This window comes from Coregonus clupeaformis, chromosome 29 (genome assembly GCF_020615455.1).
Source record: "Coregonus clupeaformis isolate EN_2021a chromosome 29, ASM2061545v1, whole genome shotgun sequence".
Taxonomy (NCBI): Eukaryota; Metazoa; Chordata; class Actinopteri; order Salmoniformes; family Salmonidae; genus Coregonus; species Coregonus clupeaformis.
In genome coordinates, this window is record NC_059220.1 from 51,212,112 (window position 1) to 51,230,526 (window position 18,415).

The following is an 18,415-nucleotide window of genomic DNA, read 5'->3' on the forward strand; positions in this document are numbered from 1 at the left end:
AACGTATTACCCTCCCCCTGTGCCCCCCCCCCCCAAAAAAAAATTGTTTTAAACACACAACCAACCTCAAAGCAAAAAAAATATGTTTTACAACCCTCCCCTATTTTGGACCACCCCTTCAACACAGTAAATGTTGATCTGTCCTTAACGTCATCCATTGGAATGCATCAATCTCGTAGAAGACAGTTGTTTAAGAATATGACTACATTAGTTATTGTAGCCACAGCGTGCAAGAATTTATTCTACATGAATGCACTTACTCTTGTTTTGCATTGTGATATTTTTGCATTGAAGTATTGATGGCCTCGAAGCTGCACACAGTATGTTTTCATACAGCTTAGCTAGGGTACAGTACACTCAAGGGCCATTCACTTGTTCTTGTGGGACTTTAAGTTCATGACACTCACAGCAGACAAGCAGGCTGGCAGAAACACGCTCGCTCGCGCACATGCGCACAGTCACCCACAATTTTGTGTCTCTTGTCCCACTGCTCTATTCATGGCTTGACCTTGACCGTCTGTCTGCCTCTTCTTCCATATATCCATCCATCCCTCAGGGTTCTGGCTGGGGATCGAGCTGGACAAGCCCAGCGGGAAGAACGATGGCTCGGTCGGCGGGGTTAACTACTTCAGCTGCCCTCCCAAACACGGTGTCTTTGCCCCTCCATCACGTGTACAGAGGTAGGTACATACCCCTGGGCTAAATAACAACATAAAAAATCTGTCTCTCTATTTCTCACATTTAGAAATTGGTTTAGAGAAAAAATTAACCAAACCAAAGGCGCATCTGGTGAATGTCGCTGGAGGTAGTAACGTTTCATTACATTTACATTTTAGTCATTTAGCAGATGCTCTTATCCAGAGCGACTTACAGTTGGTGAGTGCAAACATTTTTCATACTGATATATTGTAAATGTAATTGCATCACTTCCAATCCCCCATATTACTAGGGCTGGCACAATTACCGTATAACTGTGTAACTGACGGTTAGGGATGAAGACTGTCATGAAAATAAAATAACAGCCATATGTGGAACGAACAGCTCACTCAGGCATTCGTGCGGTTGAGTCTGTTCCTGCTGTAACATGGACTCTTAACAACGTAATGAAACTAGAAATAGAATGAATAGAACAGGCTTGGAATCTCTAACCCTGGAAATTTGACTGGTAAACTCATAGGCACACTCACAATGGCTGCCTGGTATTGTAATGCAATAATTTCCATGGTAATGTAGAATGTTCATTAAAATTATATTAATGCATGGAATGTATTTTTTGTAATGTCAGTTGAGTTGAATCAACAAATCACAGTACATATTAATGGGTACACTTCCTGCTTTTAATTCCTTCTTTGCTCCTATGGGTACGCTCGCAATGGCCTCCAGTCCACCCATTATGACATCATTGACTTCAATGGGGACGCCCGTTCTATTCATTCTATTTCTATGGCAGCACATGCACGTGGTAGTGGAGGAGAAGAGAAATGGTTATCAGTCATTTGGCTGGCCAATAGCCATCATCCAAAATTCCATGACCGTCACAGCCCTATTCATTACACTCATCAATATTTGGAAGGCACTAACGAGCCAGTTCTCGACAATGCCATTTGTGAGAGCTGTTGGAATATTTCATTTTCACTTTCTTGTGGACACTGCAAACAGTCCAGATTGGTGATATACTAGACTACGGGTGTCAAACAGGGACAGGAAGCTTACGGCCTATTCACAACCAAGCCATCTGGGCTGTGTTCATTAGGCTCTAAACGGACGAAAACTGACGAAACAGGGAAGGCCAAAGGGCTACCTGGGCTGGTCTGTCTGTTACAAATATATACAGTCTGGGGTGAAGTTTGCCCTAGGTACAGATCTAGGATCAGCTTCTCCTTCCCCAATCCTTCCTTACCTGAACCATTAGTGGGGGAAATGCTAAACTAACCCAAGGTCAGCATCTAAGGGCAACTTCACCCTACACTAATATTATAGACATGACGATAGTTTTTCCCCCCCTCTTTTCTTCATCAATACAATATTCCTGAATGACGTTTGGGACCTCAGCTGAGAACTCCATTCCCTAAATGGTCACCAGATGGCGCCGCAATCAGTTCACTCGTTTTCTTGCAAAAAGGGTTTTTAATTTATTAGCATTATCCAATAGGCACTTTTTGAAATGACCTCCAAGAAATTCCACAAAGTTGTCAACAGTGACACTCAAATCACAGAGAATGATTAATTATGACCACTTCCTTCCGTTGACCTTTGTTTTGGAGGTTTTCAGAACAGGCAGAGAAAGCGTGCTGGACACTAAGAAAGTCCAGGGAGTTCTCCTAACCTGTGCTACGAAAAGTCACTTGTGCTGGTCAAAACTGGCAAACCTGCCCTGAGAACAGTCTTGGTTTCCACTAATGCGATACAGCCCCAGGTTCACGTATCATCCAAGCAGCCCAGCTACAGCACAAGTTGGCTAGCTGGACAGCGAACTAATTTTACCTTGACAACATTGACCCTCAACAAACTTATTTTGTTCAATTATCTCAGCCATGTTCACAATTAAATTCAAGATAGATTAACTATCTAACAGGCATGAGCTCAGACCGGCTACAACCGTTCATTTTGTTGCATCAAATCGACCTCTCCACTGTAGCTAGCTAGCTAGTTAGCTATGTTAGCTAATCAAACCAATGCTCAAATTACATACAATAGCATAATGCCGCGACAGTTTCATCAAACAAAGTAGAATGTTATACAGTGGGGGAAAAAAAGTATCTCCCAAAAGATGAGAGGCCTGTAATTTTCATCATAGGTACACGTCAACTATGACAGACAAATTGAGAAAAAAAAATTCCAGAAAATCACATTGTAGGATTTTTAATGAATTTATTTGCAAATTATGGTGGAAAATAAGTATTTGGTCACCTACAAACAAGCAAGATTTCTGGCTCTCACAGACCTGTAACTTCTTTAAGAGGCTCCTCTGTCCTCCACTCGTTACCTGTATTAATGGCACCTGTTTGAACTTGTTATCAGTATAAAAGACACCTGTCCACAACCTCAAACAGTCACACTCCAAACTCCACTATGGCCAAGACCAAAGAGCTGTCAAAGGACACCAGAAACAAAATTGTAGACCTGCACCAGGCTGGGAAGACTGAATCTGCAATAGGTAAGCAGCTTGGTTTGAAGAAATCAACTGTGGGAGCAATTATTAGGAAATGGAAGACATACAAGACCACTGATAATCTCCCTCGATCTGGGGCTCCACGCAAGATCTCACCCCGTGGGGTCAAAATGATCACAAGAACGGTGAGCAAAAATCCCAGAACCACACGGGGGGACCTAGTGAATGACATGCAGAGAGCTGGGACCAAAGTAACAAAGCCTACCATCAGTAACACACTACGCCGCCAGGGACTCAAATCCTGCAGTGCCAGACGTGTCCCCCTGCTTAAGCCAGTACATGTCCAGGCCCGTTTGAAGTTTGCTAGAGTGCATTTGGATCATCCAGAAGAGGATTGGGAGAATGTCATATGGTCAGATGAAACCAAAATAGAACTTTTTGGTAAAAACTCAACTCGTCGTGTTTGGAGGACAAAGAATGCTGAGTTGCATCCAAAGAACACCATACCTACTGTGAAGCATGGGGGTGGAAACATCATGCTTTGGGGCTGTTTTTCTGCAAAGGGACCAGGACGACTGATCCGTGTAAAGGAAAGAATGAATGGGGCCATGTATCGTGAGATTTAGAGTGAAAACCTCCTTCCATCAGCAAGGGCATTGAAGATGAAACGTGGCTGGGTCTTTCAGCATGACAATGATCCCAAACACACCGCTCGGGCAATGAAGGAGTGGCTTCGTAAGAAGCATTTCAAGGTCCTGGAGTGGCCTAGCCAGTCTCCAGATCTCAACCCCATAGAAAATCTTTGGAGGGAGTTGAAAGTCCGTATTGCCCAGCGACAGCCCCAAAACATCACTGCTCTAGAGGAGATCTGCATGGAGGAATGGGCCAAAATACCAGCAACAGTGTGTGAAAACCTTGTGAAGACTTACAGAAAACGTTTGACCTGTGTCATTGCCAACAAAGGGTATATAACAAAGTATTGAGAAACTTTTGTTATTGACCAAATACTTATTTTCCACCATAATTTGCAAATAAATTCATAAAAAATCCTACAATGTAATTTTCTGAATTTTTTTTTCTCATTTTGTCTGTAATAGTTGACGTGTACCTATGATGAAAATTACAGGCCTCTCTCATCTTTTTAAGTGGGAGAACTTGCACAATTGGTGGCTGACTAAATACTTTTTTCCCCCACTGTAGCTATGTCTATTATTACCTTGTTCGTCAGTATTAGCTAATCTTTGCCCATATCTCCAATGTTATTTTGAGTAACCCCAAATAATACGTGTCCAGGCAATGTTGTTCTGCACTAAGATGGCTGTTGACTTAGCCTGACTTATCCTGACTCTCTGACAATTGTGTAATTCATAAACAACTTAGCTATTGAAATGCAAGCAGCAGGTGATGAGACCAGTTACAGAAAGTATTACAATACCAAAACATAACAATATTTCACTCAAGTCAACCTTAACAACATGATTGTAATAAAATCATCAGTACTATTCATATTGACCTACTGGACCTCCTTAGCACAAACAAACAAGAATATGAAACAAAGATTATTCACTTTATTTTAAATGATGATGTAAGGGTGTATTAATCACACATTGTTAAATGTGGTAGCTGCAAGCTGTCTGTGTTTACATCCCTCTCAGTCCAATCACCAAAGACAGCTATAGTAGAGGGAGAGAGATTACAAGAGAAAAGGGTTGGGGGACTAGGTGGAGGTTCAGATCTCATGGAGAGTTACCCTCCTGTAGCTTATCAACCAGCAAGTTATTAGAATCAGGTTCACTAGATTAGGGTTGGAGAACACCTACAAGACGGTAACTCTCCAGGAGAGCCCTGTCTGGATCTTGCATCGAGTCTGTTGATTCCATCTCGATCTGGTCATCCTCATCGTGGTTCTCCAGCCCTCTGTGGCCTGATTGGTGTCACACTTCTTCCTCAGCCCCAGCTAACACACCTGATTAAAATAATTGCATTCCGAGGACCAGAGTTGTCCATCTCTATGATGACTGCCACCATGATCACCTGAAAAACATAAATAGTGTCGCAATTACTTTGTTTGCAAACTGTAGCAACACTGAAACTTCTTAAAAACTAAGCAATGCTCTCATATCTAACCTACATGCTTGTGGTCAGCAAAGAAACAAACAGGTACACGTAACAAACATTCATTGAAGTATAGTCATTGTGTTCACAGAGTTGGAACATGTCTACATACGGTAGCCAGTAAGAGGTGAGGTGGGGAATGTGAGTAGTCTAGATGGAACATCATTTCTTAATCATGGTCCTGGGGACCCAAAGGGGTACACATTTTTGTCCTAGCACTACACAGTGTGTTGATGATTTGTGTGTGATTTGAAAAAGGTGTGTAGTGCTAAAGCAGTATATTTTCCTCCACTGTCCCTGTCACTCACTGGGCTTGAACCAGTGATCCTCTGCTCGGAAATACACTTGACCATCCTCCTTGACAATGTACTATCGGTTTGAGACACCCAAAAGGTACCAATTGGATGGCTCCATCTGTGACATTTCAAGCTAGCTGTGGATTGAGCTTACTGCACTTTATTAAATAATAAGTATTTTTTTTACAACCAAATCTCTATTTTTTGTGATTTTTGAGAAACCCAAACAGCAAATCACTTCCTCATCCTCTTTGTGTAGTATGGGGGCCCCAACAAAGCATGAACAAAGTCTCCAAAAACATCAAAATAGAGAAACGGCAAAGCTCTCAGTGTAGTGATGCAGGTCTTTAGATGTTGTACACATTAAATTGTGTCATTCTGAACTATAAAGTTGTGGATGAAGTTCGGAATGACACAATTTCATGGGTACAACATCTAAAGACCTACATCACTATACTGAGAGTGTCAGTTTCTAAAAGGACATATTTGTTTTTGTTTTTTTGCTTTTGTTCATGTCTTTAGTGTGCCCTGGTACCTCACAACGAGCAATGAGGAAGTGAAGAAGCGGCTGGGGTAAGTTTCTCAAAAACAAGCCAAATCACAAAAAAAGTGTCTGGACCCTTCTATAACATGCCATTTACATCAAAAATAGCGATTTGGTGATAAAACAGAACTTCTCCTTTAACTCTGTTACACGTTTGTATGTGATCATGCATTAGTGTACAGTATGTCTGTCATTCCTCTCGTGACCCACCTGCCCTCGGCACCACTCATGCATGTCGCCTCTCTCTTAGACCATCGTACTGTACTTGTACTCCTCAGTCTTGCCTTCATCGTTCTTCACTGAGACGAGGTGGTGGTATTGGGGGGTTGCCCACGGTCTCATTCTTCCGAGGCAGGCCTCTCCAGAGGAACACTGAGGGGGGGAGGGATGGTCTTATCAGGAAGGTATACTAGTATAAATACTGGTATTCTGGTTAGAAATGGGGTGCTTGTCGAGGCAAATAATGCATTACTAAACCTTCTAAAAAAGAGATTGAGGAGATGTTAAGACATTGAGGAGCTGAGGGGAGGATACTCACTTGTACATTGAGATGAAGCCATAGGTGGAGTTGACTCTACGTCTCCTAGTTGAACATCTCACTGGCATCCCAGCCATTAGACTAACAGAGAGAGATGCAAGGGAATTATGGTTAGTGTGTGTGTGTGTGTGTGTGTGTGTCACATTGTGTGTCTCGCTGTCTGTCACCAGAGTGGTATATCACAACGCAAGCTAGATCTACTCAGGCTTTTATAATCTAGCCAGCTTCAGTTAGCTTCACATTCCAGCTCAGGCTTCATCCGTACTACAACGGTGGATATTGCTCACCCTCCCGCCTCCCGCTAATTCTAGCAGGCTTCTAACTGAGCGTGCAAGTCACACATGGCTAGTCGAACGCCAAACTCTTCATTGAGACAATGTTGAAACATCAATCCTTGGGTGAGTCAGTGCCACTTTTTAGTTTGTGCCGAAATCAAAATGAAAGACAACGTATCTTGCAAATTCATTATGCTATGGTGGGAAATAGGCTTTTAGAAGTGTTGACTTTATCTTATGAATTATCGTTAATGCTGTCTTTGGTGTGCTTATCAATGCACATGCACCTTTTTCCCACTCCTATCGCTCCTTGTGGAACAGCTTGTTGCGTTGTGGCCATTGCATATACAGTGCGTTCAGGAAGTATTCACACCCCTTGACTTTTTCCACATTTTGTTGTGTTACTGGCTGAATTTAAAATGGATTCAATTAAGATTTTTTTTGTCACTGGTCTACACACAATATCCCATAATGTCAGTGGAATAAGGTTTTACTTTCTTTTAAACAAATTAGTTAATAAAAACTGAAATGTCTTGAGTCAATAAGTATTCAACCTCTTTTGTTATGGCAAGCCTAAATAAGTTCATGAGTAAAATTTGCTTAACATGTCACATAATGAGTTGCATGGACTCACTCTGTGTTCAATAATAGTGTTTAACATGATTTTTGAATGACTACCTCATCTCTGTACCCCACACATACAAATTATCTGTAAGGTCCCTCAGTCGAACAGTGAATTTCAAACACAGATTCAACCAGAAAGACCAGGGAGGTTTTCCAATGCCTCGCAAAGAAGGGCACCTAAAGGGTAGATGGGTAAAGATAAAAAAAGCTGAATATCCCTTTGAGCATAGTGAAGTTATTAATTACACTTTGGATGGTTTATCAAAACACCCAGTCACTACAAAGATACAGGCGTCCTTCCTAACTCAGTTGCCGGAGAGTAAGGAAACCGCTCAGGGATTTCACCATGAGGCCAATGGTGACATTTAAACCGTTACAGAGTTGAATGGCTATGATATAACACTGAGGATGGATCAACAACAGTGTAGGTACTCCACAATACTAACCTAATTGACAGAGTGAAAAGAAAAAAGCCTATACAGAATAAAAAATATTCCAAAAGATGCACCCTGTTTGCAACAAGGCACTAAAGTAATATTGGCTTAAATGTGGCAAAACAATACACTTTTTGTCCTGAATACAAAGTCTTATGTTTGGGGCACAGTGGTGGCTGCATCATGTGATGGGTATGCTTGTAATCATTAAGGACTAGGGAGTTTTTCCAGGATAAAAAAAGAAACGGAATGGAGCTAAGCACAGGCAAAATCCTAGAGTAAAACCTGGTTCAGTGTGCTTTCCTGGGAGATTAATTCACCTTTCAGCAGGACAGTAAACTAAAACACAAGGCCAAATCTACACTGGAGGTACTTACCAAGAGGACAATGAATGTTCCTAAGTGGCTGAGTTACAGTTTTGACTTAAATCTACTTGAAAACCTATGGCAAGACATTACAATTGTCTAGCAATGATCAACAACCAATTTGACAGAGCTTGAATAATTGTTTAAGAATAATGGGCCAATGTTGCACAATCCAGGTGTAGAAAGCTCTTACAGACATACCCAGAAAGACACACAGCTGTAATCACTGCCAAGGTGCTTTTGCAAAGTATTGACTCAGGGGTGTGAATCCTTATGTGAATGAGATATTTCTGTATTTAATATTCATAGATTTGCTAACATTTCTAAAAACATAATTTCACTTTGTCATTATGGTGTTTTGTGTGTAGATGGGTGAGGAAAAAATATATATTTAATCAATTTTAAATTCATGCTGTAACACAACAAAATGTGGAATAAGTCGAGGGATATGAATACTTTCTGAAGACACTGTAATCCATAGAAGGGTTTTGGAACCTCTAACCCTGTCAATTTGACTGTTAAACTCATGGGTACCTTGGCAATGGCTGCCAGTCTTGACTTGAATGGGAACTACCATCTATGGATTATATGTCTATGCTTGGTTGGTTTCAGTTTGCCTTTCGCAAATTTCAAAATACAATAGTGCGAGAAATGTACCGTTTGGGAAGCAAATGCTGTCCTTACTAAATGTGTAATGTGATAGGTATTTTAAAAAAAAATTTACATACAAAACCTTTGTTTATTAAAATATTTTATCAGTCTTCCTCAAATGAAGGGGATTATGACAATCTTTGCGAGAGTGGGGGTATCTGATTTCACTGGTCCTCAACTCGTGGCTCAGACAAATAATTCTGGATAAATGGAGTTAGCACTGATTTAGCCTGCATGTTAGTTCTGAAGGATTCATTGCCATAGAAATGTACCTGGCCACTTTCATGGTACCGGTTATCCCGGGTTGAACTCATAGTTGACCAAAGTTACCTTGCTAACTCCTCAAACCTGATTCTTAGTATAGGGCTCAGGACGAAGCCCTCTCTGTTGCCATCTCCTCTGTCCCACTGCCTACAGCACTGTGCTCCCAGTTCACCCCCAACAAGCTGATCACTGTGTCTGTGAATGCATCCCCACACAAACACAAACACACACACACACACACACACACACACACACAGAGAGAGGAGACATAACACTAACACTATCTACAAACAATTAACAAACCAATCAGTAATTAGGAATTGAAGATTCATCGTAATCTCAAGTCCCCTGTAGCTCAGTTGGTAGAGCATGGCACTTGCAACGCCAGGGTTGTGGGTTCGTTTCCCACGGGGAGCCAGTATGAAAATGTATGCACTCACTAACTGTAAGTCGCTCTGGATAAGAGCGTCTGCTAAATGACTAAAATGTAAATGTAATGAGATGGTAAGTGAGTACTGAATGACTCCAGGGGTTAAAGCAACAACAACAAAAATTCTCATGACTGAAACTTGTCTGGGGCCAAGTTAACCTTCCCTTTCATGTAAGAAAGTCATGATCATCATGCTTTTAGGGAAAGAGGATAGTTTTGTACATGTATTAAACTGAGTGTTTGGCCAATTCCAGTCCCTTTGCTTAGTGGGCCCAAGAAGCTCAGTTCTGGTGACTTTTTAAAAGGACAGCCTACTCCAAAATGAATGAAAATAAAATTATGCTGGCACCATCTAAAATAGAATTTCCTACTCCAGAAATGAGCCCAAAAACATATTGGTACTATTTATATAGCCGAATTCATGGTCTATTATCAGAAGTGGTATTAGCATTAAGCATTATTACCTGTAGACCAAACTGATGATGTAAGTCGCTCTGGATAAGAGCGTCTGCTAAATGATATAAATGTAATGCAGCATAGTAGCTATAAAATGTACATACAGTTGAAGTCGGAAGTTTACATAAACTTAGGTTGGAGTCATTAAAACTTGTTTTTCAACCACTCCACAAATTTCTTTTTAACAAACTATCGTTTTGGCAAGTCGGTTAGGACATATACTTTGTGCATGACACAAGTAATTTTTCCAACAATTGTTTACAGACAGATTATTTCACTTATATTCAGTGTATCACAATTCCAGTGGGTCAGAAGTTTACATACACTAAGTTGACTGTGCCTTTAAACAGCTTGGAAAATTCCAGAAAATGATGTCATGGCTTTAGAAGCTTCTGATACGTTAATTGACATAATTTGAGTCAATTGGAGGTGTACCTATGGATGTATTTTAAGGCTTACCTTCAAACTCAGTGCCTCTTTGCTTGACATCATGGGAAGATCAAAAGAAAGCAGCCAAGACCTCAGGAAAAAATTGGTAGACCTCCACAAGTCTGGTTCATCCTTGGGAGCAATTTCCAAACGCCTGAAGGTACCACGTTCATTTGTACAAACAATAGTACGCAAGTATAAACACCATTGGACCACGCAGCCGTCATACCGCTCAGGAAGGAGACAAATGTACTTTGGTGCAAAAAGTGCAAATCAATCCCAGAACAACAGCAAAGGACCTTGTGAAGATGCTGGAGGAAACAGGTACAAAATTATCTACAGTGGGGGAAAAAAAGTATTGAGTCAGCCACCAATTGTGCAAGTTCTCCCACTTAAAAAGATGAGAGAGGCCTGTAATTTTCATCATAGGTACACGTCAACTATGACAGACAAATTGAGAAGAAATAAATCCTGAAAATCACATTGTAGGATTTTTAATGAATTTATTTGCAAATTATGGTGGAAAATAAGTATTTGGTCACCTACAGACAAGCAAGATTTCTGGCTCTCACAGACCTGTAATTTCTTCTTTAAGAGGCTCCTCTGTCCTCCACTCTTTACCTGTATTAATGGCACCTGTTTGAACTTGTTATCAGTATAAAAGACACCTGTCCACAACCTCAAACAGTCACACTCCAAACTCCACTATGGCCAAGACCAAAGAGCTGTCAAAGGACACCAGAAACAAAATTGTAGACCTGCACTAGGCTGGGAAGACTGAATCTGCAATAGGTAAGCAGCTTGGTTTGAAGAAATCAACTGTGGGAGCAATTATTAGGAAATGGAAGACATACAAGACCACTGATAATCTCCCTCGATCTGGGGCTCCACGCAAGATCTCACCCCGTGGGGTCAAAATGATCACAAGAACGGTGAGCAAAAATCCTAGAACCACACGGGGGGACCTAGTGAATGACCTGCAGAGAGCAGGGACCAAAGTAACAAAGCCTACCATAAGTAACACACTACGCCGCCAGGGACTCAAATCCTGCAGTGCCAGACGTGTCCCCCTGCTTAAGCCAGTACATGTCCAGGCCCGTCTGAAGTTTGTTAGAGTGCATTTGGATGATCCAGAAGAGAATTGGGAGAATGTCATATGGTCAGATGAAACCAAAATATAACTTTTTGGTAAAAACTCAACTCGTCGTGTTTGGAGGACAAAGAATGCTGAGTTGCATCCAAAGAACACCATACCTACTGTGAAGCATGGGGGTGGAAACATCATGCTTTGGGGCTGTTTTTCTGCAAAGGGACCAGGACGACTGATCCGTGTAAAGGAAAGAATGAATGGGGCCATGTATCGTGAGATTTTGAGTGAAAACCTCCTTCCATCAGCAAGGGCATTGAAGATGAAACGTGGCTGGGTCTTTCAGCATGACAATGATCCCAAACACACCGCCCGGGGAATGAAGGAGTGGCTTCGTAAGAAGCATTTCAAGGTCCTGGAGTGGCCTAGCCAGTCTCCAGATCTCAACCCCATAGAAAATCTTTGGAGGGAGTTGAAAGTCCATGTTGCCCAGCGACAGCCCCAAAACATCACTGCTCTAGAGGAGATCTGCATGGAGGAATGGGCCAAAATACCAGCAACAGTTTCTGAAAACCTTGTGAAGACTTACAGAAAACGTTTGATCTGTGTCATTGCCAACAAAGGGTATATAACAATGTAAAATGTATAAAATGAAAAAAAAAGAACAAAGTATTGAGAAACTTTTGTTATTGACCAAATACTTATTTTCCACCATAATTTGCAAATAAATTCATTAAAAATCCTACAATGTGATTTTCTGGAGAAAAAAAATCTATTTTTGTCTGTCATAGTTGACGTGTACCTATGATGAAAATTACAGGCCTCTCTCATCTTTTTAAGTCGGAGAAGTTGCACAATTGGTGGCTGACTAAATACTTTTTTTCCCCACTGTATATCCACAGTAAAACGAGTCCCATTTACATTTTAGTCATTTAGCAGATGCTCTTATCCAGAGCAATTTACAGTTAGTGAGTGCATACATTTTCATACTGGCCCCCCGTGGGAAACGAACCCACAACCCTGGCGTTGCAAGCACCATGCTCTATCAACTGAGCTACAGGGGACATAACCTAAAAAGACTATGGTTACTACAGACTACGGTTACTACAGACTACGGTTACTACAGACTACGGTTACTACAGACTACGGTTACTACAGACTACGGTTACTACAGACTACGGTTTGCAACTGCACATGGGGACAAAGATCGTACTTTTTGGAGAAATGTCCTCTGGTCTGATGCAACAAAAAATATAACTGTTTGGCCATAATGACCATCGTTATGTTTGGAGGAAAAGATGGGTGCCTTGCAAGCCGAAGATCACCATCCCAACCGTGAAGCCCGGGGGTGGCAGCATCATGCTGTGGGGGTGCTTTGCTGCAGGAGGGACTGTTGCACTTCACAAAATAGATGGCATCATGAGGAAGGAAAATTATGTGGATATATTGAAGCAACATCTCAAGACATCAGTCAGGAAGTTAAAGCTTGGTCACAAATGGGTCTTCCAAATGGACAATGACCCCAAGCATACTTCCAAAGTTGTGGCAAAATGGCTTAAGGACAACAAAGTCAAGGTATTGGAGTGGCCATCACAAAGCCCTGACCTCAATCCTATAGAACATTTGTGGGCCAAACTGAAAAAGCATGTGCGAGCAAGGAGGCCTACAAACCTGACTCAGTTACACCAGCTCTGTCAAGAGGAATGGGCCAAAATTCACCCAACTTATTGTAGGAAGCTTGTGGAAGGCTACCCGAAACGTTTGACCCAAGTTAAATCATTTAAAGGCAATGCTACCAAATACTAATTGAGTGTTTGTAAACTTCTGACCCACTGAGAATGTGATGAAAGAAATAAAAGCTGAAATAAATCAGTCTCTTTACAATTATTCTGACATTTCACATTCTTAACATAAAGTGGTGATCCTAACTGACCTAAAACAGGGAATTTTTACAAGGATTAAATGTCAGGAATTGTGAAAAACTGAACTTAAATGTATTTGGCTAAGGTGTATGTAATCTTCCGACTTCAACTGTATGCTGAAGCATGGGGTTTGTCCATCTGCATTTACCCTATTGGACACAACATCCTGATTTGTTATTAATGATACATTTACAGTATAAATAATTGTATTAGAAGTGTGTCATTGCACTTTTAGGACGCCATTGTCCCCTTTTGAGCTCTGTCGCATAGTGATGGGCATTCCGAGTCTTTCATGTGAGTCGGATCATTTGGCTCCATTCACCTAAACAGGCCTTTTCATTTGGCTCCCAAACGGCTCCTCACTGAGTAATGCTTAGACGTTGAAAAAACATAAATCAATTGTTCATCTCTAATTTAAAGCCTAAAACGTTGCCTACCTTTATGTCTGATCGTGAACTGCGAGTTCAAAGAAATGTTTACCCGACCAAATTATTAGATGGCCTGCAATAACAAACAATTTCCGCACTGAAAAAATGAGCATGGACCAACCAGAATGAGGCTCTCTCCTCACTATATTGTTCCTGCACTGAGGAATTACCATCTTAAGAGAATGTTTTTATAATTTATTTGCAGATAGTCGATGTCTGGAGCTTAAAAAGCATTAGTAACAGTATGCAAATCAGGGAGCCAAATGAACGTTCCTTTCACATGCGATTCGGTTCCCGACGTTCATCAAAAAAGAACGGCCCATCATTATTGTTGCGTAGCTTCTCCTAAACATGCTTGAAACTCCGGTTGTAACTGAATTTGTAAAGCGATGCCAATCGCACAATTGAAGGAGTAAATAAAAAAAATTGTAGCAATGGAAAACTGGGACTTTTAACAAAGGCTAAAACTGCTTTCAAAGTTTTTTCCCGTGATTGCATTAAGAAATTTTGTGCATCGACTGCTTGTCAGAATACGTTTCCCTCCCTATGGCTCTCGCAATTTGAATGCGCCTCGAGAGGATTATTTCTCTCACATAGAACACGCAACAACAAGCCGACTAGGTGAATGGGTAAACTATTCTACTACGGGTTGTCTGATTTTTTTGTTTTAATAACAACATTGCATGGCAAAAATAGTAGCACTGGAATGTTGCATCTTGACCTGAGTGATAAAGTAGAGGCTTTGAATTACTTTGCCAGCAGCTACAGTAGGCTACACACTGCTGTTTGAGTTGAGTGCCACAGTGGTGCGCATTATAGACTATTTAATGGCTCTTCAATGTGACAGGTTCTAGGTCTGCCAATTAAGTACCACTACGTGGTAGGCTCCGACAAAAGTTCTGGCAGCGTCAGAATTGTTTTGCCTTTATTGTGTAGTTTGGCTGGTGTTACGAGCCAATCCCGGTGACTGACCAATAGGAACACGGGCTGCACTGAATATGCATACAATAATACGATTATTGTGAATAGTCAGATGAATATAAGTTTGATTTTAACATTTACATTCTGTGCAATAATAAATATTTCCCTAATAATCTTGTTTACATGACACATCTGAAATCAGGCTACTTGATGGGATTTTGATAAATGCACAAAATCGCCAATGAAAACAAACGTTCTACCACAACGACCATGTTATTTTGGGGAAGCATATTTTATTCTGAGTTCGAACATATAACTTCGGTATGTGAAAACAATTTCTAAGATGTATAGGCCTACTTTCAGTTTTTCCGAACTCACTTCACTCGTACATAAGCATAGAGAGAGAGGTTTGCGCTGCTGGTGCTGGCACAAGCGCAGATTAAATACATTGCTATAGTTGACGTAGCCTACAATGGCTGACGTAGCATCGCAAACCAATCGCAGAATGTGATAACAGAACTGGCACAAATCGTACGATCTGTCCAGATTGTTAACAAGATGTTAATGTGGTGACATCGCACAGTGTGACGTGTAATTGTAAAAGACTGAATCCGATGTACAGTCTGCAAAGGCCTTTAGCATCACTGAGATAGTTGTACTGTAGCATGAGGTCATAAAGACAGATGGCGACATGCTCACCTCTATTGTGCCTTGCTGTACACCTCTTTCTTGATTTGCTTTTCTTTTCTGATGCCAATTCCTGAAAGAGAGGTTTCATTCGACTCCATTGAACAAGATACCGGTCCAGTATATTACCCTCCAGCAGTCTCTAATAATGGTCACATTGTTGAACCATACACTACTGTTATACAGTCTGCTACAGTGCCTTGCAAAAGTATTAACCCCCTTGGTGTTTTCCCTATTTTGTTGCATTACAACCTGTAATTTAAATTGATTTTTATTTGGATTTCATGTAATGGACATACACAAAATACTCGAAATTGGTGAAATGAAATGAAAAAAATAACTTAAATTTTTTTTTACAGAAAAGTGGTGCGTGCATATGTATTCACCCCCTTTGCTATGAAGCCCCTAAATAAGATATGGTGCAACCAATTACCTTCAGAAGTCACATAATTAGTTAGATTACACACAGGTGGCCTTTATTTAAGTGTCACATGATCTCAGTATATACAGTGGGGCAAAAAAGTATTTAGTCAGCCACCAATTGTGCAAGTTCTCCCACTTAAAAGGATGAGAGAGGCCTGTAATTTTCATCATAGGTACATGTCAACTATGACAGACAAAATGAGGAAAAAAAATCCAGAAAATCACATTGAAGGATTTTTTATGAATTTATTTGCAAATTATGGTGGAAAATAAGTATTTGGTCAATAACAAAAGTTTCTCAATACTTTGTTATATACCCCTTGTTGGCAATGACACAGGTCAAACGTTTTCTGTAAGTCTTCACAAGGTTTTCACACACTGTTGCTGGTATTTTGGCCCATTCCTCCATGCAGATCTCCTCTAGAGCAGTGATGTTTTGGGGCTGTCGCTGGGCAACACGGACTTTCAACTCCCTCCAAAGATTTTCTATGGGGTTGAGATCTGGAGACTGGCTAGGCCACTCCAGGACCTTGAAATGCTTCTTACGAAGCCACTCCTTCGTTGCCCGGGGGGGGTGTTTGGGATCATTGTCATGCTAAAAGACCCAGCCACGTTTAATCTTCAATGCCCTTGCTGATGGAAGGAGGTTTTCACTCAAAATCTCACGATACATGGCCCCATTCATTCTTTCCTTTACACGGATCAGTCGTCCTGGTCCCTTTGCAGAAAAACAGCCCCAAAGCATGAAGTTTCCACCCCCATGCTTAACAGTAGGTATGGTGTTATTATGGAGGCAACTCAGCATTCTTTGTCCTCCAAACACGATGAGTTGAGTTTTTACCAAAAAGTTATATTTTGGTTTCATCTGACCATATGACATTCTCCCAATCCTCTTCTGGATCATCCAAATGCACTCTAGCAAACTTCAGACGGGCCTGGACATGTACTGGCTTAAGCAGGGGGACACGTCTGGCAATGCAGGATTTGAGTCCCTGGCGGAGTAGTGTGTTACTGATGTTAGGCTTTGTTACTTTGGTCCCAGCTCTCTGCAGGTCATTCACTAGGTCCCCCCGTGTGGTTCTGGGATTTTTGCTCACCGTTCTTGTGATCATTTTGACCCCACGGGGTGAGATCTTGCGTGGAGCCCCAGATCGAGGGAGATTATCAGTGGTCTTGTATGTCTTCCATTTCCTAATAATTGCTCCCACAGTTGATTTCTTCAAACCAAGCTGCTTACCTATTGCAGATTCAGTCTTCCCAGCCTGGTGCAGGTCTACAATTTTGTTTCTGGTGTCCTTTGACAGCTCTTTGGTCTTGACCATAGTGGAGTTTGGAGTGTGACTGTTTGAGGTTGTGGACAGGTGTCTTTTATACTGATAACAAGTTCAAACAGGTGCCATTAATACAGGTAACGAGTGGAGGACAGAGGAGCCTCTTAAAGAAGAAGTTACAGGTCTGTGAGAGCCAGAAATCTTGCTTGTTTGTAGGTGACCAAATACTTATTTTCCACCATAATTTGCAAATAAATTCATTAAAAATCCTACAATGTGATTTTCTGGATTTTTTTTTCTCAATTTGTCTGTCATAGTTGACGTGTACATATGATGAAAATGACAGGCCTCTCTCATCTTTTTAAGTGGGAGAACTTGCACAATTGGTGGCTGACTAAATACTTTTTTTCCCCACTGTATACACCTGTTCTGAAAGGCCCCAGAATCTGCAACACCACTAAGCAAGGGCCACCACCAAGCAAGCGGCACCATGTAGACCAAGGAGATCTCCAAACAGTACAGATCAGGGTTGGGTTTAAAAAAATATTAACATTAAATCCATTATTAAAAAATTGAAAGAATATGGCACCACAACAAACCTGCGAAGAGAGGGCCACCCACCAAAATTCACGGACCAGGTAAGGAGGGCATTAATCAGAGATGCAACAAAGATAACCCTGAAGGAGCTGCAAAGCTCCACATCAGAGATTGGAGTATCTGTCCATCGGACCACTTTAATAATAATAATAATATAATAGTATGCCATTTAGCAGATGCTTTTATCCAAAGCGACTTACAGTCATGTGTGCATACATTTTTACGTATGGGTGGTCCCGGGGATCGAACCCACTACCCTGGCGTTACAAGCGCCATGCTCTACCAATTGAGCTACAGAGGACCACTCCAAGACATTTAAGCCGTATACTCCACAGAGCTGGGCTTTACGGAAGAGTGGCCAGAAAAAAGCCATTGCTTAAAGAAAAAAAAAAAAGCAAACACATTTGGTGTTCGTGAAAAGGCATGTGGGAGACTCCCCAAACATATGGAAGAAGATACTCTGGTCAGATGAGACTAAAATTTAGCTTTTTGGCCATTAAGGAAACTGGTCAGAATTGAAGGAATGATGGATGGCGCTAAATACAG

At 41.2% G+C, this 18,415-nt stretch overlaps 1 protein-coding gene across 2 annotated transcripts in view; it reads left to right on the plus strand.

The window, feature by feature from the left end:
• Positions 1 to 18,415, plus strand: part of LOC121545191 (CAP-Gly domain-containing linker protein 4) — a 127,425-nt gene that overhangs the window by 100,642 nt on the left and 8,368 nt on the right. For both annotated transcript variants that reach the window (XM_041855649.2, XM_041855648.2), the window contains one exon: positions 557 to 680. In XM_041855649.2, the coding sequence (XP_041711583.1) occupies positions 557 to 680 (124 nt within the window). The remainder of the gene's footprint in view (positions 1 to 556; positions 681 to 18,415) is intronic.